The sequence below is a fragment of the Taudactylus pleione genome, unplaced genomic scaffold, assembly GCF_031769625.1.
Source record: "Taudactylus pleione unplaced genomic scaffold, aTauple2 ptg000253l, whole genome shotgun sequence".
In the NCBI taxonomy this organism is placed as follows: Eukaryota; Metazoa; Chordata; class Amphibia; order Anura; family Myobatrachidae; genus Taudactylus; species Taudactylus pleione.
The window spans coordinates 3,413,097-3,439,556 of NW_028284655.1; the positions used below are offsets into that span (position 1 = coordinate 3,413,097).

Consider the following 26,460-nt stretch of genomic DNA (forward strand, 5'->3'; position numbering starts at 1 on the left):
ACCGTCGCCAGTGTCATCCCAGCGACACTGGTAGCCACTCTGCATTCCAGGTGCGCAAATTAGCACACCGTCGCCAGTGTCATCCTGGCGGCACTGGTAGCAACTCTGCGTTCCAGGAGCGCTGTTGAGCACTCTACATTAATACCATTGATTCCCTCCAGGAATCATAACACATGGTGTCCCAAAGGAAATTGTCTCCGACAGAGGTGTACAGTTTGTGGCCAGGTGTCACAAGCTTCAGCTGCATCTTGTCTGACAACAGTACTTCGGGCAGCTCTCTCAGGCCTGTTGCTAGAAGACAAGGACGCCGGCCTGCTTCTCGGTGAGGTCCTCCTACCTGTCCGCTTCGTCATCTTCACCCTGCTTGGATTGGATCCTTCTCCTTTTTCTTCCCTGCTGGTTCTCTGCTCGGATGCCAGTGATAGCTCTCAGTACGTGCCTTCCGGTTCCTGTGTGTGGAGATCATCCTTGTGTGTGTTCCAGTTCCTCCTGTCCAGTGTGTTTCTACAGACTCAGCTGCACGCCTGCGTCTGACTGGACTACTAGTTCCTTTAAACATCTCGGCAGTCAGGCCGCACTGCTGCGTCTGAGTGGACTATTAGTTCCATTAAACATCTCCGCAATCTCTACCGCTTTGCAGTGTCTCAGTGGACTCGCTGTTACTAACCTCACAGCATTATTAGCCACATTGCTGCCTCTGAGTGGACTATTAGTTCCTTTAAACATCTCGGCAGTCTCAGCCGCATTGCAGTGTCTCAGTGGACTCTCTGTTACTAACCTCACAGCGGTCTCAGCTGCACTGCAGAGTCTGAGTGGACTTTTGTGTCTTACACACTGGCAGATTCAGCCGCATCACGGCCCCTAGGCCGCACCTCTGCCAAGTGCACATCAGCCCTCAAGGCTGCAACTCAGCTCCAAGGCCACACCTCTGCCACGTACTCATCAGCCCTCAAGGCTACAACCTGGCTCCAAGGCTGCACCTCTGCTAAGTACACATCAGCCCGCAAGGCTCCAACTTGGCTCCAAGGCCACACCTCAGCCAAGAACACATCAGTCCTCAAGGCTGCAACTCAGCTCCAAGGCCACACCTCAGCCAAGTACACATCAGCCCTCAAGGCTGCAATTCAGCCCCAAGACCACATCTCTGCCATACACACATCAGCCCTCAAGGCTGCAACTCTGCTCCAAGGCCACACCTCTGCCAAGTGCACATCAGCTCTCAAGGCTGCAACTCAGTCCCTAGGCTGCACCTCAGCCAAGTAGAAATAGCACTCAAGGCTGCAATTCGGCCCCAAGGCCGCATCTCTGCCAAGTACACATCAGCCCTCAAGGCTGCAACTCAGCTCCAAAGCCACACCTCTGCCAAGTACACATCAGCCGTCAAGGTTGCAATTCAGCCCCAAGGCCGCACCTCAGCCAAGTACACATCAGCCGTCGAGGCTGCAACTTGGCCCCTAGGCCACACCTCAGCGAAGTACACATCAGCCCTCAAGGCTGAAACTCGGCTCCAAGGCCAAACCTCTGCCAAGTACACATCAGCCCTCAAGTCTGCAACTCAACTCCAAGGCTGCACCTCTGCCAAGTACATATCAGCTCTCAAGGCTGCAACTCAGCTCCAAGGCCACACCTCTGCCAAGTACACATCAGCCCTCAAGGCTGCAACTCAGCTCCAAGGTCGCACATCAGCCAAGTACACATCAGTCCTCAAGTTAGCAATTCGGCCCAAGGCCGCATCTCTGCCAAGTACACATCAGCCCTCCAGGTTGCAACTCGGCTCCAAAGCTGCACCTCAGCCAAGTACACATCAGCCCTCAAGGTTGCAATTCAGCCATAAGGCCACACCTCTGCCAAGTACACATCAGCCCTAAAGGCTGCAACTTGGCCCCTAGACCACATCTCAGCCAAGTACACATCAGCCCTCAAGGCTGCAACTCGACCTAAGGCCACACTTCCGCCTAGTACTCTTCAGCCTTCAAAGCTGTAACTCAACCATAGGACTGTACCTTAGTCTTGCTCTCATCTGGTCTACTAGGGTGCTGTAGTCTGGTCCCAATTCGGCCCCAATTATTGCTTCAAGTTGATCCCAATCCAACCCCATTTTCTGCTATAATCCTATCCCAATCCGACCCAGTTTGTGCTACATTCCGGTTCCAATCCAGCTCCAGTTTGTTCTATATTCAGGTCCCAATCCGGTTCCAGCTCGTGCTACATTCCAGTCCAAATTCGGTTTCAGTTGGTGCTACATCCCGGTTCCAGCCTGGTATTGCGTGTGCTTTACTCTGGTTCCAGCCCCAATGTCTATTTCCAGAGCACCTTTCTCCCAGTGCTGTCCTGCTGCATAACATCATTTACAGCCGTTATCTAAGAGGAATGGCTACATAAGCCATTCCCTGCTACAAACCTCCCGAGCTTCCAGGGAGCAGATATCAGGGTCTCTTATGGAAAGTCCAGAACCACCAGTCCTGACAGCCCTCTTGTGCTAAGGCCTATTGCCCACCTAACATGGGCCCAAATTATAATCCCTATTGGGCCTTTTGCCCTTTACACCTTGGGCCTAGTGCCCACCTGAACACAGCTCCTTAGGTCCTAATGCCTTGGATGGTTTCTGGGTCTATTGCCTGCCTATCCAGGAGCCAGATCTTAAAGGGCCTAATGTCCCCCTGTGCATCAGGCCTACTGCCTGCCTAACAAGGGCCTTTGATAATGCTATTGGGCATTCTGCTCCCTTATGCCCTCTCAGGCCTAGTGCCCACCTATTGAACTCCAAGCCTAGTGCTTGATAGTGCCCATGGGCCATGTGCCTGGATCCTGATGGACTAGGGGGATCTAACACAATTGAATTTACCAGTCCTGTAGTATACTGTTGAGCCACATCTGGCTCTGCCACGGTCACCCACGATGTGTTCGCTTGAGGTGGACTACTCTCCACTACCTCAGGGCTTTCAGTGGCTTCTGACGTCTTCCCTAATCATCAACTGGTGAGTAGTAGCCAGTTTAAGCTCTTGTGCAGTGCCACTGCTGCACTAGTGCTTTCAACAGCTTCACCGACCCCTCTTCTGGGCATCGGCTGTTGTCTTCACCTGGTGGGCGGCCTCTACAAATGCACTGCCTTTCGGCACCTCACGCAGCCATCTTGATTTGACGCAATCCTGAGCCATTTTTGGCTCACCCATAGCGCTTTTTTCAAATAGCCACACCATGATTGGCGGGGCCTGAATCCTTGTAGATTCAGGCCATCCATCATTCATCACATGGGGCAAGAGCGGAGGGGAGCTGCTGCCACTGCACCTACTGCCGCTATAGCGCTCTGCAACACTGGCTGGTGGGGACTGGATCCTCCAGGATCCAGGCCTGCTGCCATGTCCAAGGACCATGTCGGGTCCCACCACTTCGACACATGGGGCCGGGATTCCTCCTGCTTGGGGCAACTGGGTGGCTCTGCTATACTGCCAGGGTAAACGTAATTTTTTTTATATATTCATGCATTGTGCAAAATTGGGACAAAATTAGGCAACCATCTGCCCAAAATGTGTCTCAAATCCCTTCCCTAACTTCCCAATTACACCCACTTTTTGGTTAAACTTCTCCCACTTCTGTATGTGCCATGCCTTTTCAAGACTGGTAATGTTGGGCAGAAATTGGGACAGGTAGAAAGTATGATAGTAAACACGGCGCTTTAAAATAACTAATCATTTTATAATGTAACTTTTCTGCTGCTTTCTAGTGGAAAAATAAGCGTAGATTTAAGTACAGGTTGAGTCTCCCATATCCAAAATGCTTGGGACCAGGGGTATTTTGGATATCGGAATATTCCGTATTTTGGAATATTTGCATACCATATTGAAATGTCTTAGGAATAGGGCCCAAGTCTATACACAGAATGAATGTGTGATTCATATACACCTTATACACACAGGAACTCATTCAGAGGCGCTCGCAAAATGCGAGCGCTCGCTCTGAATGAGGGCGGTCGCATCTATTTTCTGACCCGGCCTCCTGGCTGCTCGCTAGGCTGTGGGTGACTACCCACAACTTTAGCGAGCGGCCAGGTTGATGGTCGCGATGGTCAAGACCATCGTGACCATTGGGGCTTGCGACGAAACCCTTGTGGTAGGGTCTCGTCTACCGCAAGCCCCAGTAAGCTTTCGGCTCTTAGAGTGATGTCAGTGGCACACGAGTGATGTCAGTGGGGCCGCCACCAAACGGCAGGCGTTCCGTCGGGAACGCCTCCGTTTGCGTAAAGCGGCTACAAAACGGGGCGAGCTGTCGATCACCATCGACAGCCGCCCCTTTTGTAGTGAGTCCCGGAGTGAGAGAATTTCTCTCTCGCTCCGGGGCTTGCGCACGCGCAGTGCGGCCGCTGTGTGTGCGCAGGGCCTCAACATCGACCCGCTTGCGAGCGCATAGGCGCTTGCGAGCGGGTCTGAATGAGACCCACAGCCTGCAGATAATTTTATACAATATTTTCAATAATTTTGTGGCTCAAACAAAGTTCGTGTACATACTTAAAATTAATTTATGTCATATACACCTTATACACGCAGCCTATAGGTCATTTTATACTTTATTTTTAATATTTTTTTGCCTTAAACAAAGTTTGTGTACATTGAACCATCAAAAATCAAAGGTTTCGCTATCTCAGTCATGCTAAAAATATTCTGTATTTCGGAATATTTGGATATGGGAGACTCAACCTGTACTTTCAAATCTAGTTTCCTGTAGCTGGAGATTTAAATGAACTTTATTTATTATTTTCCCAGTTCTGATTCCAGACTAACACAGCCTGTAAAATGGCAATGGTTAGTAGCTGATTGGTTGGTAGCGTGGCCCTGATTCAGCAAGGAGCGCACACAAGCATTTGCATGGTTAGCATCTGCGTACCATAATCTAATAGCACTGGCAAGTTCGCACACGCGCAGTACGATGCATGCGCAGAGCAAAAACATTGGCCAAGTGCGTACGTTCTCCTCTGTACGTTCCTTGCTGAATCAGGCCCTGTATCTCTCTCCAAGGCTTGATACATCTCCCCATGAAAGTGGCAGCACATCGCCAACAGTGCACACTGTATTTCCTGTATTTGAAATAGCAACTTTTATTGCAGGAGTCTGCATGGCTCCCATGAGTCGCTCGGATGTGTAGAAATTCTGGACCTCAATAATGAGAAAGATGTTGTAATACGGGCTCTACACAGCAGTATACTGGGGGAGCAGTTCTGCTTTGAGGTAAGTGAAGGATGTACTGTACTTTATAGCAGAGGGATACAGGGTAGGTTATTGATGTCCGTAAGCACAATCTGCCGCTCATACACCTAGGGGCCTGTATGTGCCAAATAGTAGCAATGATCATGCACTTTGCAGCGCTGGTGTAAAATCTAGCATCTGCCGATGAGAAAAGCCACAAGGGCTATGTTAAGTCATCATGCTTACAGCCCGTCTGGCTCCCAAGGCATCTGCCCATCAGAAGAGGCTTATTGTTTTGCCAGGGCCGCAACTAGGGAGGGGGCTAGAGGTGCACGTGCACCAGGTGCCAGAATGCAGGGTGTGAAAAAGGACTGACTCGCGGTGGCTTGGGGGCTGCAGATTCAGAAAACGGCAATTCAAAAATGGCCGTCGCCAAGGAGGAGACAGATGCTAGAGGTCCTTACTGGACCTCTAGTGTCTGTCTCCTCTTTGGCGGTGGCCATTTTTGGATGACCGTTTTCAGCAGATTCCATGCGGACTAGCCATCCGCATGGACTCTGCTATAAACGGCCATCCAAAAATGGCCGCCGCCAAGGAGGAGACAGATGCTAGAGGTCCTACTGGACCTCTAGTGTCTGTTAGGCTAGTGCAATGCAAACAGCGTTCCCACAAGTGCCGGGAGAAGATGCTGTAAGCTGCATCTTCTCCCGTGAAACCCCATAGCAATGAGCATAAACCTCATAGCAACAAGCATGCAACCCCCTGGCAACAAGCAAGAAACCCCCTGGCAACAAGCAAGAAACCCCCTGGCAATGAGCATGAAATCCCTGGCAACGAGCATGAAACCCCCTGGCAACGAGCATGAAACCCCCTGGCAACGAGCATGAAACCCCCTGGCAACAAGTATGAAACCCCCTGGCAAGGAGCATGAAACCCCCTGGCAACGAGATTGTAACCCCTGGCAATGAGCATAAACCCCCCTGGCAACGAGATTGTAACCCCTGGCAATGAGCATAAACCCCATGTCAACGAGCATGTAACCCCATGGCAACAAGCCTAAACCCCATAGCAATTAGCATAAACTCCATAGCAACGAGCATGAAACCCCCTGTCAATGAGCATGAAACCCCCTGTCAATGAGCATGAAACCCCCTGGCAACGAGCATGAAACCCCCGGTAACGAGCATGGAACCCCTGGTAATGAGCATAAAGCCCCTGACAACGAGCAGGTAATTTTAAAGTAATTAGAAGCCTTACTGTGGGGCATAAAAAAGGTGTCGGGAAAATATGTAAGTGGCACTTTGGTAATAGGCATTACAATGTGTGGCATAATGTGTAATGGGCATTATGGTGTGTGGAATAACGTAAGTCACTATACCAGTGACGTCTGAGTAGTGCACTGCCTTATGGAGGAGCAAGGACAAAATCCAGGTACTGGAAGGAAGGGGGCGCAAAATTGCTGCCTTGCATCGGGTGACAGATATCCTACTTTCGGCCCTGGTTTTGCTATAAAACATCCTCAGTGGGCATAAGAACCAGGAGCGTCTTTTGTGCAATTTTAGATACATCTCTTAACTGCTAAACTAAGAATTCTTTAGGAGAAAAGCAGAGAAATGTAAGGTTCCTTTAGGCCCCTTCACAATGCCTAGAGCCAATCTATGGAACGAATCTGCCTGAACTGAATCACTCAATGCTTTCCTCTCTGTCACAGGTCATCACAGGCAGTGGAAGTCGTTGCTTCGGATGCGCCTCTGTTCAGGAGCGAGATCGGTGGATTGATAATCTACGCCGAATTGTGCAGCCGGATAAGGTGAGCATTGTCACTGACCAATCATTTATTTTCATAATAACGGGAAACTACTGTATACCGCCTTCCCTGCAACACACACCTGCCAAACATGACAGCAATGTGGATTAGCTGCTGAAAACATAGGTAAAGAAATAGAACAATGATCTGGGGTGACCAAATGTTTCATAAAGGTGTCCCTATAGCCAATATAAACAAATACAATCATATCCAGTCAAAGTGAATTCAAATATATTTATCCTGATTAAAAATCCAATTAGTCTATGACTTGCACTCAGTGTCCACTTTATTAGGTTTACTTAGTACAGGGGAGGAGCTCCTATGCCCCTTGAACAGTCTGAATTCTTCATGCCATGGATTCATCAAGGTGCTGGAAACATTCCGTAGAGATACTGGTCCATGGTGACATGATAGCATCAAACAATTGCTGCATATTTGTCAGATGCACATTATGCTGCAAATCTACCGTTCCCAACACATCCCAAATGTGTTCTATTGGATTGAGATCAGGTGACTGTGGAGGCCATTGGGGTACACTGAACTCATTGTCGTGTTCGCGGAACCAGCCTTAGATGAAGTGTGCATTGTGTCATGGTGGGCTATCCTGCTGGAAGTAGCCATTAGAAGATGGGAAGGCTGTGGACATAAAGGGATGCACATGGACAGCAACAATATGCAGCTAGGCTGTGACATTTAAAGAACGCTCAATTGATACTAAGGGGTCTAAAGTGTGCTGAGAAAACATTGGGCCTGATTCAGAGTCGCTCGCGAGCGCACAACGCTCGCAAGCGGCTCGATGTTGGTGATCTGCGCATGCACCGCGTCCGGCGTGCACATGCGTGAGCCCCGCCGAGCGACTGAATTTCAGTCGCTACAGGGCTCGCTACAAGACGGGCTGCTGTCGATGGTGAGTGACAGCTCGCCCCATTTTATAGGCGGGTAGGTGGGTGGTTGGCCAAACGCAGGCGTTCCCTTAGGAACGCCTGGCGTTTGAGGGAGGACCTACTGATATCACAACTGATGTCAGTAGTGCGGCAGCCGAGACTCTACTACAGGGTCTCATCGCAAGGCCGCGATTATTGCGACGGGCTCCTTGCCGCTCACACAAGCTGTGGGTGGGCTCCCACAGCTTTGCAAGAGCGGCAGAGACAAAAAAATAAAATAAATAAAAACGCCCACATTACCTGGAAGCGGCCGGCCCTTACGAGCGGGTCTGAATCAAGCCCATTGTTCACTCCATTATACCACCACCATACTGAACCGAGACAGGATGGGACCATGGATTTATGTTGTTTACGCCAAATTCTGACCCTACCTTCTGCATGTCACAGCATAAATAGAGGTTTGTCAGGCCAGGTGATGTTTTCCACTCTTCAACTGTCTAGTGTTGGTGAGTCTGTGTCCACTGTAGCCTCCGTTTCCTATTTTTAGCAGTGTGGTCCCCTACTGCTGAAGTGCTTCCGTTCGTCTGCATATTATTGCTGTAACACATGGTTATTTCAGTTGCTGTCACCTACCCAGGGCTGCCATCAGGGGAGGACTGCTGGCACTGGAGTCCCGGGCCCAAATACTGGCAGAAGGGGGGGGGGGCCCGTCTGCTCCTAATGCCGCTGCACAGCATGTAACCCCGTACTTCCCCCTTGAGTGAAAGAGGTGGGCCGCTGCTACCACCCGCCGCTGCCTACCCGGCCCGCACTACCTCATTAAAAAAAGAAAAAGAGGAGGCTGGCCTGCTCTGGCCGCTTTAACCTAAATGCCGTACTGCGGTCCGCCGGTTCTTGTGATTAATAAAGTTTATTTTGGAGTCGGCGCATGTGACATTATGACATCACGCACGCCGCTGGAAGGGAGAAGTCAGTGGAGCCACAGCGAGACAGAAGCAGCTCCAGGGTCTGCCGTAGAATGACTCGGAGCCTTCTTCAAGGAGATAAGGTAAGTAAATCACTAAATTTAATAAACCAGGGAAAGGGAAGTGGGAAAAAGAGCCGGGTAGAGGAGCAATTGGACAGATTTAATAAACCTGGGAAAAAGGAAGCGTGGAAGGGGCAAGGGGCCCCAGGGAGGAAGGGGTGGCATGGGGGTCCGGGGGCCCTGGCTATTTTGTTAGTCCTGGGCCCCACAATTGCTGATGACAGCCCTGCACCTACCTATCTGGCCATTCTCCTCTGAACTCTCAATAACAAGGCATTTAGGACCTCATTCAGAGTCGGTCATAAGCAGCCGCTTGGTCGTACCTAGCGATGTTCGCTAAACTGCGCATGCATAAGATTCGCAATGCGCATGTGCAAACTAGCTGTTGCGATCGGAAATTTCTCTTTCCTTGAACACAGCCAGGTCGTTAGTTTGAGTGACAGGAAGAGCCATTTGTGGGTGGTAACAGGGGAAGGTGCTTGTGAACGGGGGAGTGGAGATCCGAACGCAGGCGTGCCTGACTATGCAAACGGCGTTTAATGGGAGTGCATAATTAACAAAGTAGTGTCATGGCACACGTGACATGGGAGGTTTTTACACTGACTAGATCGTAGTGCTTGAGAGAGGGTATGGTCAGCCTTAACCTCTACGAGCAGCTCCGATGGGTCCCGATGGACTCGATTAATCCTTATCTGCCCGGAGATGATGTGTATTGCGATCGAGAAGGTGGCGTGTTTTTAGTCTTACGGCCGCTTCTTACCCTCGCTCGTCCAGCTAACGATCCCATCTTAACGACGCAACTTGCGAGCGCTTCATTTGCATATCCGGCCCCTTTTCCCTTACGAGAGAGCGGACCTAACAACCGACTCTGAATGAGGTCCTTAGTCCACAGAACTGCCACTTAATGGATCCTTTCTGTTTTGCTCACCATTGTTGTGCGTGAAACTCCCAGGAGATCAGCAGTTTCTGAGATTCTAAAACCACCTCCTCTGGCAGCAACAATAATTCCATGGCCAAGGTCACTTAGATCACACTTATTCCCCATTCTGGAGTTTGTTCTAAACAAGAACTGAACCTCTTACCCATGTCTGGATACTTTGACCTGCTGCCACCAGGGACGATATATGGACATTCTAACATGTCTACATTTCATCTGTGTCTACATGTCAACATTATGACCATGTCAACATGATGAATGTCAACATATCATACCACACAGGGCACCTAAACAGTAACATCACTTAATGAAAAGAGAGTGCATTCTCATACATTTGTTATATAACTACTTAACACAAAGAACGAGTGTCAACATTAAGGGCCATATTCAAATAGAGGCGAAAAGTCCGAGCTCAGACTTTTCGCCATCATCGGAGATTTCTGCGTGGATAAAGTATTTGGCGGGTGCCTGCTTATCCCCGAATTCAATTTGGATCCAGCGAAAACGGGACCCAGCGAAAAGGTAAGTATGGAAAAGACCTGTGAATTTTTGGGAAATCATCCTGGCACCCCCCTAAAGATGGTCTGACATGGGGGATCACTATGGGTACCCCCAATTTGGCCTGCTGAAGGTAATTGGGGTTTTTAAATAGCCGCGGCAGGTACATAAATGCACCTGTGAAGAAGGGGTGAAGAATAGCATTTATCTTTTTTTTTTTTTTTTTTAAGTAACTATGCCCATCAAATTTGGGGTACATGAAAATGGGTGCAAGCAAAAATGCACCTCCTGCTACCAGCCGCATTCTAGAAAACACCTGTCGCATACTAGGGATCCCCCCTGAATCAATTTAGCTAGTTTAAAACTTTGTTCCCCAATATATTTTTTTTCACCCCCAAAGTACATTTTTTGGGGTGTCCTGAGAATATTTTTTAAATTTTTGACACAGAATACTTTTAGGGGACACTCCCAGGGGTGCAGGCTATTTTTTTAAGTCTGCAACCCAAAACCCCAATTCTGCACTTTTTTTCGCCATGTATTACATGGAGAAAAGTTATCCCCGTTTTTTTACAAAGACTTTTCGCATCGGCGAAAAGTCTTTGAAACTGAATATGTTGATAATTGAAATAGGCACGAATGACGTCGGCGGCGATAAATTATCGCCGATAACGGACTTTTCACCCCATATTGAATATGGCCCTAAAGCTTTAAATTCCAAGCTGAAGGGTTCTGTCTCATGGAGCTGTGTGCAATAAATGGTGTGTAGTAAAACCCAAAGTCCTAAGCATGTTTATCAACGCAGTGTGGCAGTCAGAGACACTGCAGAAGACTAGTATCAATCAGAAAGCAGAGTCTTCATGATACTAATGTTTATAAAGAAATCATTATCATCCCAAGTGCCTTGACAGAAATCTAGGGGCACTTGAGCACTGTGTGTCAATGGCATCCATAGACTGTTGTATTGTACTTATTTTGAAGCAGATCAGGCAAATAAAATACAAAATTATGTTCTTGTCTTAAAATACATCTGAAAACAACAATAACCTAAAAACACGCAGGTTTATCAACGAAAACGCAAAATTGCTGCGCAGAAGATGATTTGTAATGGCGTGACTATGATCGGTGCAGTGCGATGGCTACAGAGTCTGGAGGTACGATGGGCCCAGCAGAGCCAGGTTGCTCCTTTAAGGCAACTGCTTTCTCCTCTGCTGTCTGTGCAGGTGGCATCCGAGGTTATGTAGGGGTGTAGAACCCTTAAAATGTTGTTGTAGCAGCTATTAATAATTAAAACACTATATTAATCTTTCGCTAAAAAACATCCCTGGGTGGAGGTGATTGTAGACAACTAGCAGGTCAAACAAGTTACTCATGTGATGTCATTCTGGATGGCAATTTGAAGTCATTCTGGATGTTATAAATAAAGGATGATGATCATAGAAGAAAAACATTTTTGCATTTTAGTTATGTTTGTACAGCATAGGTGTTGTAACCATTGTCCATTATAAATAAATGAGTCATGCTATTGACATATTTATTCTGTTGCACAGGATAACTGTGAACGTGAAGAGTCTTCCCTCAGTCTGTGGATCCATGAGGCCAAAGGTCTTTCCAATTCCGGTCCTGGCTCCCGAGGTCGTTACTTCTGCGAGGTCCACCTGGATGGTTCTCTTTATGGTCGGACCTCAAGCAAGTCTGCTGAAGCTGGAGTGGTATTTTGGGGTGAAAACTTTAATTTACGGGACTTGCCCTTTTCTTCAGGCCATGTTGCCCTTCATTTACTTCGAGAGGGGAAAGAGGCCACTGGTGTGGGGACTGTAACACTGGCATTGGAAGGCATGAATGAGGGAGTGGAGAGATGGGTACCTCTTGGTGGAGAGGTAACACTGAGAGTACGAGGTAGATACAGGAAGCTTTGTGTTCTTCCCCTGGTGCAATACAAGGAGTTTGCAGAGTATCTTACTTGGAGATATCTCAAATTGAGCAGAGCAATGGAGCCCATTCTGAGTGCTCGCGAGAAAGAGGAGCTGGGGAGGTCACTGATTTATGTGCTACAGAGCACTGGCCAGGCCAAGGTGAGATGCTCCTATGTAAGAACTTAACAACTAACAATCACTAACGTTGCACCCTTGCATCTCAGTATTGAGACTGAGCCTAATTGACCCATTTTTCCATTTTTGCTTTTTCCTATAGGAGTTCTTAGTGGACCTAGGAGTAGCTGAGATTTCTCGTTATGATGTCCAAGACTCATTAATTTTCCGTGAAAACACCATTGTCACAAAGGCTATAGAAGAGTATATGAAAATGGTTGGACAGACTTATCTCCAGGAGACCCTTGGTATGGAAGAAGATAATTCCTAGTGATTTTTTTCATGCAGCTGGACTACTATAGAGTAGATATGACATACCAGGTTACGAGTAGTCAGTCAGAGTAGGCAGCTGCCTCTGGAAAAACAAGACTTAGCACCCCAAGATCATCATTAAATATAGTTTACCTTGTGTTTAAGTATACTGGTCATTCAGGATATACTAGGTTTGCACTAGTAGGGAAAAATCACTGCTTTTCCAATCAGTCAGGGTTGGACTGCTCCACAGGGGAAAGCCTTGGTGGGCCCCACCCCCTCCTCTAGGGGTTGAACAGGATCATGGATGATCTTGGGTGCTTGATTTGTTTCTATGGAAACTACACTAAGATTAGCCCTCCTGCCAATCAAAGTGGGTGTCCCTGACACACCCCTGCCCCCCCCCTTTATAAAGGGGCCCTGTTCTTTAAATATCCTCTCTAGTGTTTCGCCAAGTCCCATGGTTGTGGCAGGCCACGTTCCCTCTGGTGGCCGACCACACGCCTTAAGCTACCAGTGCATTCCCAGGTGGGCCCTTCATGCCCCAGTATGACGCTGGCCAGGGTCTGAGTTGGATGTACATTAAGTCCAATTTTTAAGTGAAAAAATCTGCTATATTTTCCATGTGCAGTAAAACAAAGTAGGGTGTTATGCCAATATTCATGCAATGATTTTTCATCTGCACATGCATCTCAGTCGCAGCGATTTTGTACATGCAGAGCTGAAGTGCAGAATTGGATGCACGGTAGCAGAAAAGTAAGGACGGTTCCTGGTTGGCGACTAGGAGGTAACAGGAGGGTGGTTAAAAGAATGTACCTTGTATCTTATGGGAGTGTCGCAGGTTGAAAACAGAGCCGCTCACATAGGGCAGGTGCAAGTCTCAGTGGTGTGACCGATGGTGCGTCTAAAGACGCACCAAGCTGTATTTCAGTGTCTGCGGAGGCTGGCAGTGGGTATCTCAGTCCTTGCACATTCGGACGTACTGACACGTATACCAGGGAAGGACATCTTTTGTGGCATTAGAAAAAAGATGGAAAAACAAATGCGTCAAAAGACGCAAAGAAATAAAGTACCAACCAAACAGCTTCTGCGTTTTTTGTTCAGTGTTGTTTTTCTGGGTTTTATTTCTGTGGAATCACGGAGATTACAATTTATTATTTTAAATTATATAGTTCTGTCTGACTTTTGTGTATTGCTTTTCTCTGAAGTGGCTTTATTATTAATTTGACTTCTTAGCGTTATTAGTTGCATTTTAATTGTATTTGTATTCTAACTGAGGCCCTGTGTGTGTTCTAAACCTCATCTAATGAATTAATAAATCCATGGAGATATCCAGGGCGATATCTCATCCTTGCGCTGGTCTAGCAAGATGAGCAGACTGATATGTTCTCTAGTGTTAGGAGAAATAAAAAAAAATCTAAAAGTAATCTAAAATGATCACACACAAAGTTTAGCTTTTTTACTGTACAGAATAATATCTGGAGATTTATTTTTCAGGTCCTTTTATTGCTCGCCTCTACGCCTCAACAGCCAGTCACGAGGTCGATCCCCTGCGCTGTTCCCCAGAGAAGCTGAGTGAGAACAGAGATAACCTGTGGCAGAGCTGTGAGGAAGCCATACAGAGAATTTTCCAGTCACAAAAGTGCGATTTCACCACATATGACCTTTACTCCTCATACCTCACTTTCTCTTAAGACACAAAATAGAGTGTATAGTATAAAATGAACCCAATAATTTCTCAAAAATGTTACCAATTTTAGTGGACTGTCCCGATAGGGGTCTTGGAATAAGTTTTCCATGCCCACAATCCCCATCCTGATTATGAACTCCCACTTGTGAGGTATGAAATCCTGCCTGTGAGGTATGAAATCCTGCCTGTGAGGTATGAAATCCTGCCTGTGAGGTATGAAATCCTGCCTGTGAGGTATGAAATCCTGCCTGTGAATGGTGTGCTGGTTTGTCAACAAGAGGCCCCAAGGTTTGTGAGGTAGAAATAGTTTAGGTGTAATCCAAAACTATAAACACCCCATTCTACTACTCTAGAACCAAACATTTTTATTAAATAGTATTTAATAAAAAGGTTTGGTTCTAAAGCCGTATTTAATAAATACAACTTTCCAGGTTGTTCATCTTAACTACTGCTGGGAGTTTGCCTTATTTATGGTTTACCTTAAGTATTAGATTGGCCGGAAACAGGTACTCCCATTACTACATGTGGCATTTCTGTGTATTTGAAGATGTTTTACTTACACTGTGCTAAGTGCACCTAGAAATGCAATTCATTACACCTAATAGGTGCAAAACATCCCATTCAAAGTACAGGACAAGACCCAAATGCCACCACCTCAGAGCAAATGCAAAATTCAAGTCCTTTTGCACAGAAAGGATCACACCTAAAAAATACATCTCCACCTTGTTCCAAATTTTGTAGAGATTTCTGGAATGTCCTTAATTATAGCTCCACCGACATTGTAGAAGAGGGTGCAGGGCCATCACATCACCATACTGTTGCACTTGCCACTTGTACCAGGTCTAACAAGTAGACAAGTACAGTATGCTTTATCCCATTTACAGAATTCCACTCTACAAAATAAAATGGTTTTTGTGCTGCCTACTTCGCACGTATAACTAAACCCCCTCAAGTTCTACTTTAAGCATCAGGTGTTAGTCTAGTTGTAGTACTCCCAGTGTAATTATTTTTATTAGATACAATCCCTTTTAATTGGATTTATAATTTATCTGTCTTTCACTATCCACTTTCCTAAAGGGCCCCTCTATCTGTACATCTCACTGTTCCACTGCCTATCTAATCCATCTCCATCTTCTTCACATCAATGAGCCTTATCTCTCCACTTACAGGTCTTTCCCCCCGGAGCTCTTAGCAGTGTATTCCAGCTGGCAGGAGAAAGTTGCCATGCGAGGAAGACCTGATCTGGGTTCCCGCCTGGTCAGTGCTTGCCTCTTCCTGCGATTCTTGTGCCCAGCTATCCTGTCCCCAGGACTATTTCAGCTCTCGCCTGAACATCCTCACCCTCTTGCTGCACGTGCCTTGACGCTGGTTGCCAAGGTCCTACAGAACCTAGCAAATTTTACAAGGTGATCATCTGTGGTTCACATTCTAGTGCTTACGCACCAAATAATAGTTTCTGAATGGGTCATTGTGCTGTGATTTGGGGCAGAAATAAACAATCCACAAAGTTGAGTTGTTCCTCCAAAAACCAATTAATTTGGAGAGAAGTCTGAAAACTATAAGAGAATCTAAGCCATGTTTGTGTGACACACTTTAGCAATTCTGCACATTATTGGCCACAAGAGCCACAATGCTTTAGTGATTTTGCAGTACTCAGACTGTTTCATCAGGAGTGTGGTGCCACTGATTGTGCATCCTATCACTACATTTGGCTTTATGTAAGTAAACTGTCCAGTTTGACAGCTCTGTTCTTCATGTAGGTTATACCATCTATTGATTGTTTAACTGACCAGCAAAAGAGACACTCAGTCTTAAATTCACAGGACAACGACGACTGTCCCAGGCCACTAATATTGGCATCATATATTGTCATGCCTGGTATACGCAATGGTGGTTGGTGGCGATCCCACGCATACTCAGGTGAATATAGCAAGGAGCTTCCGAGGGTTGTGTGTGTGTGTGTGGTGTGTGTGTGTGGGGGGTGGCTTTCAATGCTGGGACCACCCTGAAATTTTTATTTGAGACCCGGCAATATTATGTTCTACTTCTGCTGTTCAGTAATGATACAAAGATTTCACCAAAATAGATCCCCTTATATTTATCTTTAATAGGGTCCAGTATAATTACCCTTGAGCCAGGAGTCGCAACCCAATTTGCTGTTTGCAATTCTTGTGAAAGGCAGGGGCTGCGCTATCCCTTCCCAATAAATAAATGTTTTCTACACTAGATCTAAACATATGGTCATTAGTTAGTTTAACGTATATATATTTTTTGTTGTTCAATTAACAGACATTGCGGCACAATATAGCAATATCTTTGATTAAAGCTTTTTTTCCCACTGATGCAATTGAACACATTGCTTTCTCCTATGAAGAATCACACTTCTCTTTTGTGTAGGGTCGCAGACCCTGTGTCCTTTTTTACATGCTCATCACTGATACTTTATTATATCTTCATAAAAGTCTAAACCTGCATCTGCACAAGGTTGGACAAGACTCTGGAAATGTCATGCAGTTTTGTTATATCCCTCATGGCAAGATATAACACAATAGCTCTGATTATCATGTAAGGATTTACTTATGGGCTTGTGATCTGTGGTCTTACACAAAGAACAAGTGAAATTATACACATTGCCATATTGCCTAAGGCAGGGATGGGGAACCTCAGGCCCGGGGGCAGCATAAGGCCCCCGGGATCATTTGGTGTGGCCCTCTGAGCTTTTTTCTGATAGCCTCATTTGTCTAGCAGGGTGCCTACAATGGTACCCTGCAGCCAGAATCTATTCAGCAGTGCCGCCTTCAGCGTCCTTAGGACGCTTCAGATGGCCACACCGCTGCCCAGGCATTGCTGTAATCTCCGGCGATTGTGGCCCCACCCCCATGTGACATCACACGGAGTGGCGTAGCCTGCACCGGGTCACGCAAATAATGTTATATGTCTCAAAATGGCCCTCGGCAGAAAAAAGGTTACCCACCCCTGGCCTAAGGCATACAACCTGGCACCTATCTAATGGCTAATTGAACACTAAGCATAGAAGGCATTGACACTTACAATGTACCCTATATTTTGGACTCCACAGGTTTGGGGAGAAGGAGGATTACATGGCCTTTATGAATAGTTTCCTGGAGCAGCATTGGGATGGGATGTCCATGTTCCTGCAAACAGTGGCAGATCCTGACAGCGAAGTTTCAGCAGCCAGTTACGAGGGCAGTGTTGATCTAGCTTATGAACTTGCTGTACTTCACTATATGCTCTGCGGGATCTTCAAAGGTGTTCATCAGGTGCTTACTGAAACCTATAACATCCTATTAACAATGTATTCTTTACCACCCATACTCCCATTTCACTAGCCCAGCTCAGCAACTACTCTTCCTACCCCTGACTCACTAGAACCACTTAGTAACTATCCTCTACATCCAGTGACTCACCAGCCCTAATCAGACACTACCTTTCACATCCAGTGACTAAGTACCATCACTGATTCAGAAGCAATGCTCAGCAACTGCCCTCCACATACAGTGACTCAGAAACTACCCTCCACAACTACTGACTTGGCAACTATCCTCCACATACAGTGTCTCAACAACTATCCTCCACATACAGTGACTCAGAAACTACCCTCCACATACAGTGACTCAGCAACTATCCTCCACATACAGTGAGTCAGCAACTATCCTCCACATACAGTGACTCATCAACTATCCTCCACCTACAGTGACTCAGAAACTACCCTTCACATACAGTGACTCAGCATCTACCCTCCACCTACAGTGACTCAGCAACTATCCTTCACATAAATTGACTCAACAAATACCCTATACATACAGTTACTCAGCAACTACCCTCCGAAACTATCCTCAACATACAGTGACTCAGCAACTATCCTCCATATACAGTGACTCAGAAACTACTCTCCACATACAGTGACAGCATCTACCCTCCACATACAGTGACTCAGCAACTATCCTCCACATACAGTGATTCAGCAACTACCCTCCACATACAGTGACTCAACAAATACTCTCATCATACAGTGATCTCAACAAATACTCTCCACATACAGTGACTCAGCAACTACCCTCCACATATAGTGACTCACAAACTATCCTCCACATACAGTGACTCAGAAACTACCCTCCACATCTACTGACTCGGCAACTATCCTCCACATACAGTGTCTCAACAACTATCCTCCACATACAGTGACTCAGCAACTACCCTCCACATACAATGATCCAGTAACTATCCTCCACATACAGTGACTCAGCAACTATCCTCCACATACAATGACCCAGCAACTATCCTCCACATACAGTGACTCAGCAACTATCCTCCACATACAGTGACTCAGCAACTATCCTCCACATACAATGACCCAGCAACTATACTGCACATACAGTGACTCAGCAACTATCCTCCACATATAGTGACTTAGCAACTATCCTCCACATACAGTGACTCAGAAACTACCCTTCACATACAGTGACTCAGCAACTATCCTCCACATAAATTGACTCAACAAATACCCTCTACATACAGTTACTCAGCAACTATCCTCCACAAACAGTGTCTCAACAAATACTCTCCACATACAGTAATCTCAACAAACTATCCTCCACATACAGTGACTCAGAAACTACCCTCCACATCTACTGACTCGGCAACTACCCTCCACATACAGTGACTCAGCTACTACCCTACACATACAGTGACTCAGAAACTATCCTCTACATATAGTGACTCAGCAACTATCGTCCACATACAGTGACTTAGCAACTATCCTATATATACAGTGACTCAGAAACTACTCTCCACATACAGTGACAGCATCTACCTTCCACATACAGTGAGTCAGCAACTACCCTTCACATACAGTGATTCAGCAACTACTCTCCACATACAGTGACTCAACAAATACTCTCCACATACAGTGACTCAGCAACTATCCTCCACATACAGTGACTCAGCGACTATTATCCATATACAGTGACTCAGAAACTATTCTCCAAATACAGTGACTCAGCATCTACTCTCCACATCTACTGACTCAGCAACTATCCTCCACATACAATGACTCAACAACTACCCTCCGCTTACAGTGGCTCAGCCACTACCATCTGCATGCAGTGACTCAATACCACTGCTGATTCAGTAGCGCTGCTCAGCAACTACCGTCCACACTCCTACAGTATTTCAGAAACTACCCTCCACATCCACTGACTCAGTAACACCCCTGATTCAGTAGCACTGCTCAGAGCTCTCATGCTGTGAAGATCACAGTGGCTAGTTTATGCACACCCATTAAACAGAGTTTAAGCGTCAGACACGCCTGCGTTTTTCTAACCTTCCCCCTCGTTACAACCCCAAACGCTAATCTGTCACTCACTTTGTGAGTGGTTCCTGAGTACTAGAGCTGCACGTGCGCAGTGCAGCTTTTGCGCATGTGCATTTGCAAACAATTGATACCTGCAAAAATATTGGCTTTGCGTAAATCTCTGAATCAGGCCCATAGTGAGCTACAGCAATAATTACAGAACTGGGGTCTGCATGTAATATAGAAAAATAAACCCTAAGAAATCAAAATATAAATCCTATAGGTTTTCTCTAGTCATTTATTTGACCTCAGATTTTCTGTCAGTATAACATTCTGACCTGGTTGTTTAATTACAATCCCCAGAGTAATAATTAGTAATAGGGGGAAACTTCCTGCTATCTTCTTACGCCTCACATTTACTGTGGTTTTATTTCCTTCTCAGCAAACCAAAGATCAGCTGGAACCATTACCCACAATCCTCAAGGCTCTAGCGGAGGGTCTGCCTGTCCCAGAATGCATCACCCAGGATCAGAGGTAACACTGCTGCACAGTATATATGATACAGTATAAAGATTATGGTTGATAGATCATAGCTCAGCATTGCCCAAACATCGGTCCATCATCATGCCACCTCCTGGCAGTGCCCTTACCCGCTGTGAAATCTCATTCTCCAAACACTGAGACAGGCAGATTTGTTTGTTAAAGCTACAACTACTGTATGACAAATACTAGACATGCATCAGGACATCAAAGTGGTTTTGCTCAATGTGAACCCGCAAACTAATTAGATTAAATTGTGCTGCATTTTTCCCATGGGTTCTCCGACCATGCTAAAGATGTATTATATGGCTGTAATGTAGATACACAGGAAAGCATAGGTCACTAGGTTTATTCATTTTGGCCTGTACTAGTTTATCAAGATGAAGAGGGAAAACTGAAGCCTCAGTAAGTTTTCCATAGAAAACAATCTACTTACTTTTGTGTGTAGTGAACTGCAGCATGTGAAAGTTAGTTTTCCCCAATTGCAGGAGCCCCGGGATGGTGGATGTGCTGGCAGAATAAAGACTTCTGTGGGATAGTGTGTTTCGGGGGCAGAACAAATGTAAAATTGAGTGACAGCCATAAAATCATGTTGTTCAATGGAAAAACCACTATGGCACTTGTAGATACAGTACCATTGTACATATAGGGCCTGTTTCAGAGTAACATAATTCCGTCTGCATACAGATCTTGTGATTTATAGCAGACTTCACTTGCACTGGGTGACTGAGTGGGTGTTACTGGGAAGCAATGTGGCATTCCTAGGCAGGATAAGTATTTTGTGGGTGCGCTGGCGGAATTGCGGGTTATTCCACTTTCAGCCGATTCTCCCCAGGGATGAGGGGGGGTGAGGTCACATAGATGAATACAGGCAGAGATACGCATTTATTTCTCAATGCGTGAAGCAGATAGAATTGTGACCACTTTATGTGCGACTATCAGGCCCATAGAGTATCTGGCACAATCTATCAGTGGTTCCAAAGTCATCCGATCCTTTAATGCCTGGGTAGTGTTTTCCAGTTTTGAAATTGTCCAACAGCTCTTGGCTAAATTTCCGTTTGATCATTTAGATCTATATTGTGGAAATTTAAATATACGTAAGACCAAACCTAAAAAGTAGTAAACCATAACTTGAACAAACAACATATTACACAGCACCGGAATTGGATATATAATAATTAATACTTTAAAATAAAAGGGAAAGCAATAAAAATTTAAAACATTTTTTTTATATTATGTATATGGCTCTTCCAAAACAGAATAAGAGCCTGGTGTGAATTTAACAGTTAATTAGCAAACACACATGAAATAATATAAATAAAAACATAAATAAAAATAATTGATACATATATCATTATAAGCGTTCAATACATAAAGCTTGGATATGAGGTCTCATTGCTAATCAGATTTAAAAAATTGACTAGATGCTTCCAGCAAGCAGGTTCATTAGGAGGCGGTTCTCTCGTAATAATACACAGGTTGCAGTGCAGATTGATACAGAAATGTCCTCAAGGAGTATAATGTGAGTTAGAATAGTATAGGAGAGTGGTTCTCAAACTCGGTCCTCAGGACCCCACACAGGCCACGTTTTCCAGGTCACCTATTCATTACTCGCTGACACATTTTAAAAGATTCACAGATGGAGCTAATTATTTCAATTGTGATTCTGTGAGGAGACCTGGAAAACGTGTACTGTTGGGGTCCTGAGGACCGAGTTTGAGAACCTGTGGTATAGGAGATTGCCCTAACTATACTTAGTTGCCTATTTATCAAAATAAATTTGTGGGATATTCACCAAAAACATGTTTTCAGGAAATAGCCACAAATTTCAAGTATCTCATGGACATATCGTAGGGGGCACCACAGAAGATATCAGAAATATCTGCTGCAAACCCCAGTGTTCGATCGCATATGTAGCCCCCTTAGGTTTCTCTGAAGGCTTCTATTTGTGAGATTTACCAAGCTCCTGAATGTGAAACATGCCATAGCTTGGCGCTGGTGGCTAACTCCATTTTTAGTTGGCATTAGTAGGGATGGCCATCGATGCAAGCGCAGTAACGCATCTGGCTCCCAAAACAGCAAATAAATTGATCGCAGTACCAATCACTCTACTTAAGTATTACACATCACAGGAAACACCTCCTACATGTATACTTTACTACATTCTTATTGGCGTGATAAGCATAGATAAGAAATTATCATTATTGGGTCTAAAATCTGATACTTTATAAATAGCCCCCTAACTCTCATTACAGCCCTTAATCTCATGTACACTGCTGAACAATATCACAGTATTACTGGCCAAATACAAGTACTACATCTAATAGTGTTTTTTAATATCTATTCTACTCTATACTGCCAAGAAGAAATTGGTCACACCTAGGTATTACATTCTGCATACTCAAGACTCTAAAGCTAGTAATGAAGATAGAAGTATCCCTGCGCTTATCCTAATAATATTCTGAGATGACAGAAAATATCAGTCAGGACTCCAATACTTATGTCAAATACACATTTAATATAAATTCCACATATAAAAATATTTTAGAACATCTGTTACATATAATTGACTTTCTATAAAAAAATAAAAAACCTAATAAAAAAAACGGTTAATAAAAAACCTTGAATTAATGAGTGTTTCAACAGTGGATGTTTGCGGACCTCCGAATGTCAATAATACTCTATATGTTGCATATACTTAGCTCTACATATACACCAAATGAGCCTGAAGTAATGAAAACTTCAATAATAATTGTTCACGGACATCCTGAGAATAATGATATTTAGTGGAGATATTGCAGTGCAGGCTACAATATCACACTGCACCTGGGGCACTTAGCGCTGCCATAGACACCTATGACAAGCTAAGTGTCCCAGGTATTACTAAGGGGAGAGGGCACTTACCGTCGGGTGACTTCTCCAGTGCTGATACCGCCCCCCTGTAGCTGCCGGTATCTGCTTATCCTCACTGGTGAAGCTAGAAGTGCTTGTTGTCTAGTTACAGTTTGTTGATAAAGATTTTCCCCCAAAAAAAAAAAGTTAATTGCTGCAGCTCCCGGCCGGTATGGTGAGTCACACAGGGCTGTCAGGGGAAAGGAGCCTCAGCTGTTACCGCCTAGGAGGTGACTTAAGGTGTGTACACACTGGGCGATAGAGTGGACGACTGAACGATTACGATATCGTTATCGTTCAGTCATCCACTTTATCGTCCATTTTTAAGCCCAAAAAGATGAACGATAACGACGACGCGCGTTCCCGCGGGTCGTTCGTCATCATCGTTCATCGGGCTGACATGCAGGCCAACCTGACGATCTCGTCAGGTTGCTGCATGTCAGGGAATGGGGGAGAGAGCCCGGCGCTGAACGATATCGTTAATGATATCGCTCAGCGGCTGTGTTCAATGTCATAAACGACATTTCGTCTAGTCTGCCGGGGACACACTAGACGATATCGCTCAGGGAGCATATCGTCTAGTGTGTATGCACCTTTATGGTGCGTACACACGTAGCGATCAGCCAGCGATACGATATCGCTGGCTGATCGTCATGCACCTTCCCTGGTGTGCTGGGAGATTGATATCGATCACCCAGCACACCACATACTTACCAGCGACTATAGAGACCCAGGATCAACGATAGCAGGTCCCTATAGTAACTCGTTCGATATCGAGCAAGTTGACCGGCATGCAGGGCCGATGGACGATATCGCTGTTGTCCATACGTGGCCACGCATCGCTGGTTGATGGTAAGTTGGTAGGGTCCTTTTAAATGAGCGATTTGAACGTTAACAGTAATGAGATTGATATTGTTCAAATCGTTCTTTAAAATCGCTAGGTGTGTATGCACCATTAGCGGTCACTTTCCTCGGCAGGTCTATTATTAGTAACAGCTGCTGTAGCAGGTGAAGCAGGAGTGGCATTAACTCCACGGTATGCGGAGTCTTAGTAAACAGACCTAACAATCTTATGGAGCATACACACGGTCAGATTTGTCAGATGAACGATTTGAACAATCTGAACGTTTTGAACTATGAACGATTTTTGACTGCATTAAAATGAATGGAATCGTCCAAATCTGACTGCAAACACATCAGATGTCAGATATCGTTATCTGATCATCGGGAACACGCATCGTTCATCGTTCACACATGTCAGATATGTCAGATTTTCCTTCAGATATGAAGGATTGAACGATTTTTTAAATCGTTATCGTTCAGATCTGAAGAAAAATCTGACTGTGTGTATGCACCATTATAGTGTGTACCTAGCTTAATGCTGATTCACAAACATGGATATACTTAAAACCCGGACTGTAATTGTGGACTTTGGGAATACTGTAATATAGCAGTGCAGCAGTTTTCTTCTTATGCACATGAGTAAACTTGGTCTAGAAGGGGAATAAAAATATTGGTGATCCCTCTTCCACTTGTCTATACATTTTGCCAAATGGCTGTTTGAATGATTAATTAAAAAAATAGGATACTTCATGTGAATAATAGCAATAGGCAATTACATTCATTATCCTATACTGAATAAAGCTGGGCTTGTCATATCTACATATAGGGCAGTTTTGTGTAAGTCTACACAGAGGCGTCACTTACCTGGGTGACACCTGCTGCAGCTGGTCGGAGTTCTTCTGCACGCTGGAGGCACGCGTGTGCGAAGTGGGGCGTGGCTTCACTGAAGGGGCGTGACTTTGATCCGCGAAGCAATGCCCCTTATCTGTGCCGATCTTCTGGGCGTGCCCACCTCCCGTTCTAGGCACACAGTGGGCTTACCCAGCGCTCCATCAGCTGCTGGTGCAGCCCACAGTCTCTCCCCTGCCTCTCTCCGGTTTCTGGCTTCTCGGTGTTCTGCTATTTTGGTGTCACCCCCTCGGGTGGTGTCACCTGGTGCGGCCCGCACCCCCCTTGTGACGCCAGTGAGTCTACAACAGCTGTCACATGGTACAGAAAAGACTTCTCACATAAAAGATCTTTTCAGGGTTTTGCTCAGTGCAGGACAAAGCGCTTATTACCTGTAACAAAATGAATGCACTAATTCAGTGGTTCCCAAACTCGTTCCTCAAGGAACCCTAACAGTCCAGGTTTTCAAGATATCCATGCTAGAGCATAGATAGTTAAATCAAAGTGACCGAAGTACTAAAAAAGCCACCTGTGCATAGATATCCTGAAAACCTGGACTGTTAGCGTGCCTTGAGGACCAAGTTTAGGAACCACTGCACTACATCAATATTATTAATATACTTATATAGTGGTAGCGTATTCCATTGCACTTTACAATTGGGTAATGGGAACAAAACAGTAATAGAAGAGTAATAAAACAAGAATGCCTAATGACAGATCGACAAATAGGTAAGAGGGCCCTGCTTGCAAAGTTACTATTTCTTAAGAATAGAGAATTATATTATTATTATATTTATGGCATGACTGAGGTGTTATTTTATTATAGGCATAGTAATTAATTAACCTTTTTTTATCTGAATTTCTGCTAAGGATTATTCCCTCAACAAACATATTAAGACATTATTATTGCACTTTCCAATGTTTAAAAGTGTAATGCCTCCTCCATACAAACTAGTCCCACATTGGAAGCATTTATCAAAGAGGGAGTTTGTGTGCAATGTGCAAATCCTTTATTTTGGAAATATCCATAAGTAAATGTAACATCCTTACCCTGAGAAAGGCTGTGATGCTTTAGGTCTTGTATACTTTGCATATAAGAAAAAGACATAACATATCAACATTGCTCAGTAGTCCATCTACCTTCACGCAGTCCACTAATATCACATGATACCATTTTTCCTGCAGTCAGGATGAGAGCGAGGAGCCAGAGTACATGTTTCCGAGGGATATGTGCAAACTCCGCCCACTTGTGAAAAAGAGCCAATCTCTGAGCAGTCTCATCAAGGAACGACTAGTTCTACCCCCAAGGATCGAGGAGAGGGAGAAAAAGAACAGGCGTCATGTGACTCGCACACAAAGCGTTCCTGCGCAGAATAGAGCTGGACGAGAGCGCAGGACGAGGGCAGACGTGACCACAGTACATGAGGACGTGACAACATGCGCTGTAAAGGTGGGAGAGGGGGGTCTTGCCATGTTTTCCTCCATAATTATCTGAATATTCTGTATTTGAGTATTTTCAAGCTTCTACTTAATATCCTAGCGAACTCCTGCCACGTGGGTATACCTGATCCAGAGCACATGCAGAGGCCAATTTCTGTCTTTGGCACGTGCGCATTATCCA

General features: G+C 45.3%; 1 protein-coding gene across 3 annotated transcripts in view; it reads left to right on the plus strand.

The window, feature by feature from the left end:
• Positions 1-26,460, plus strand: part of RASAL3 (RAS protein activator like 3) — a 79,386-nt gene that overhangs the window by 46,370 nt on the left and 6,556 nt on the right. For 2 of the 3 annotated variants that reach the window (XM_088480344.1, XM_088480346.1), the window contains exons 6-14: positions 5,102-5,222; positions 6,892-6,990; positions 11,881-12,405; positions 12,524-12,668; positions 14,170-14,314; positions 15,532-15,768; positions 17,442-17,643; positions 20,119-20,210; positions 26,025-26,289. In XM_088480344.1, coding sequence (XP_088336470.1) covers positions 5,102-5,222; positions 6,892-6,990; positions 11,881-12,405; positions 12,524-12,668; positions 14,170-14,314; positions 15,532-15,768; positions 17,442-17,643; positions 20,119-20,210; positions 26,025-26,289 — 1,831 coding nt within the window. The remainder of the gene's footprint in view (positions 1-5,101; positions 5,223-6,891; positions 6,991-11,880; positions 12,406-12,523; positions 12,669-14,169; positions 14,315-15,531; positions 15,769-17,441; positions 17,644-20,118; positions 20,211-26,024; positions 26,290-26,460) is intronic. The other variant, XM_088480345.1, reaches the window with a different exon arrangement.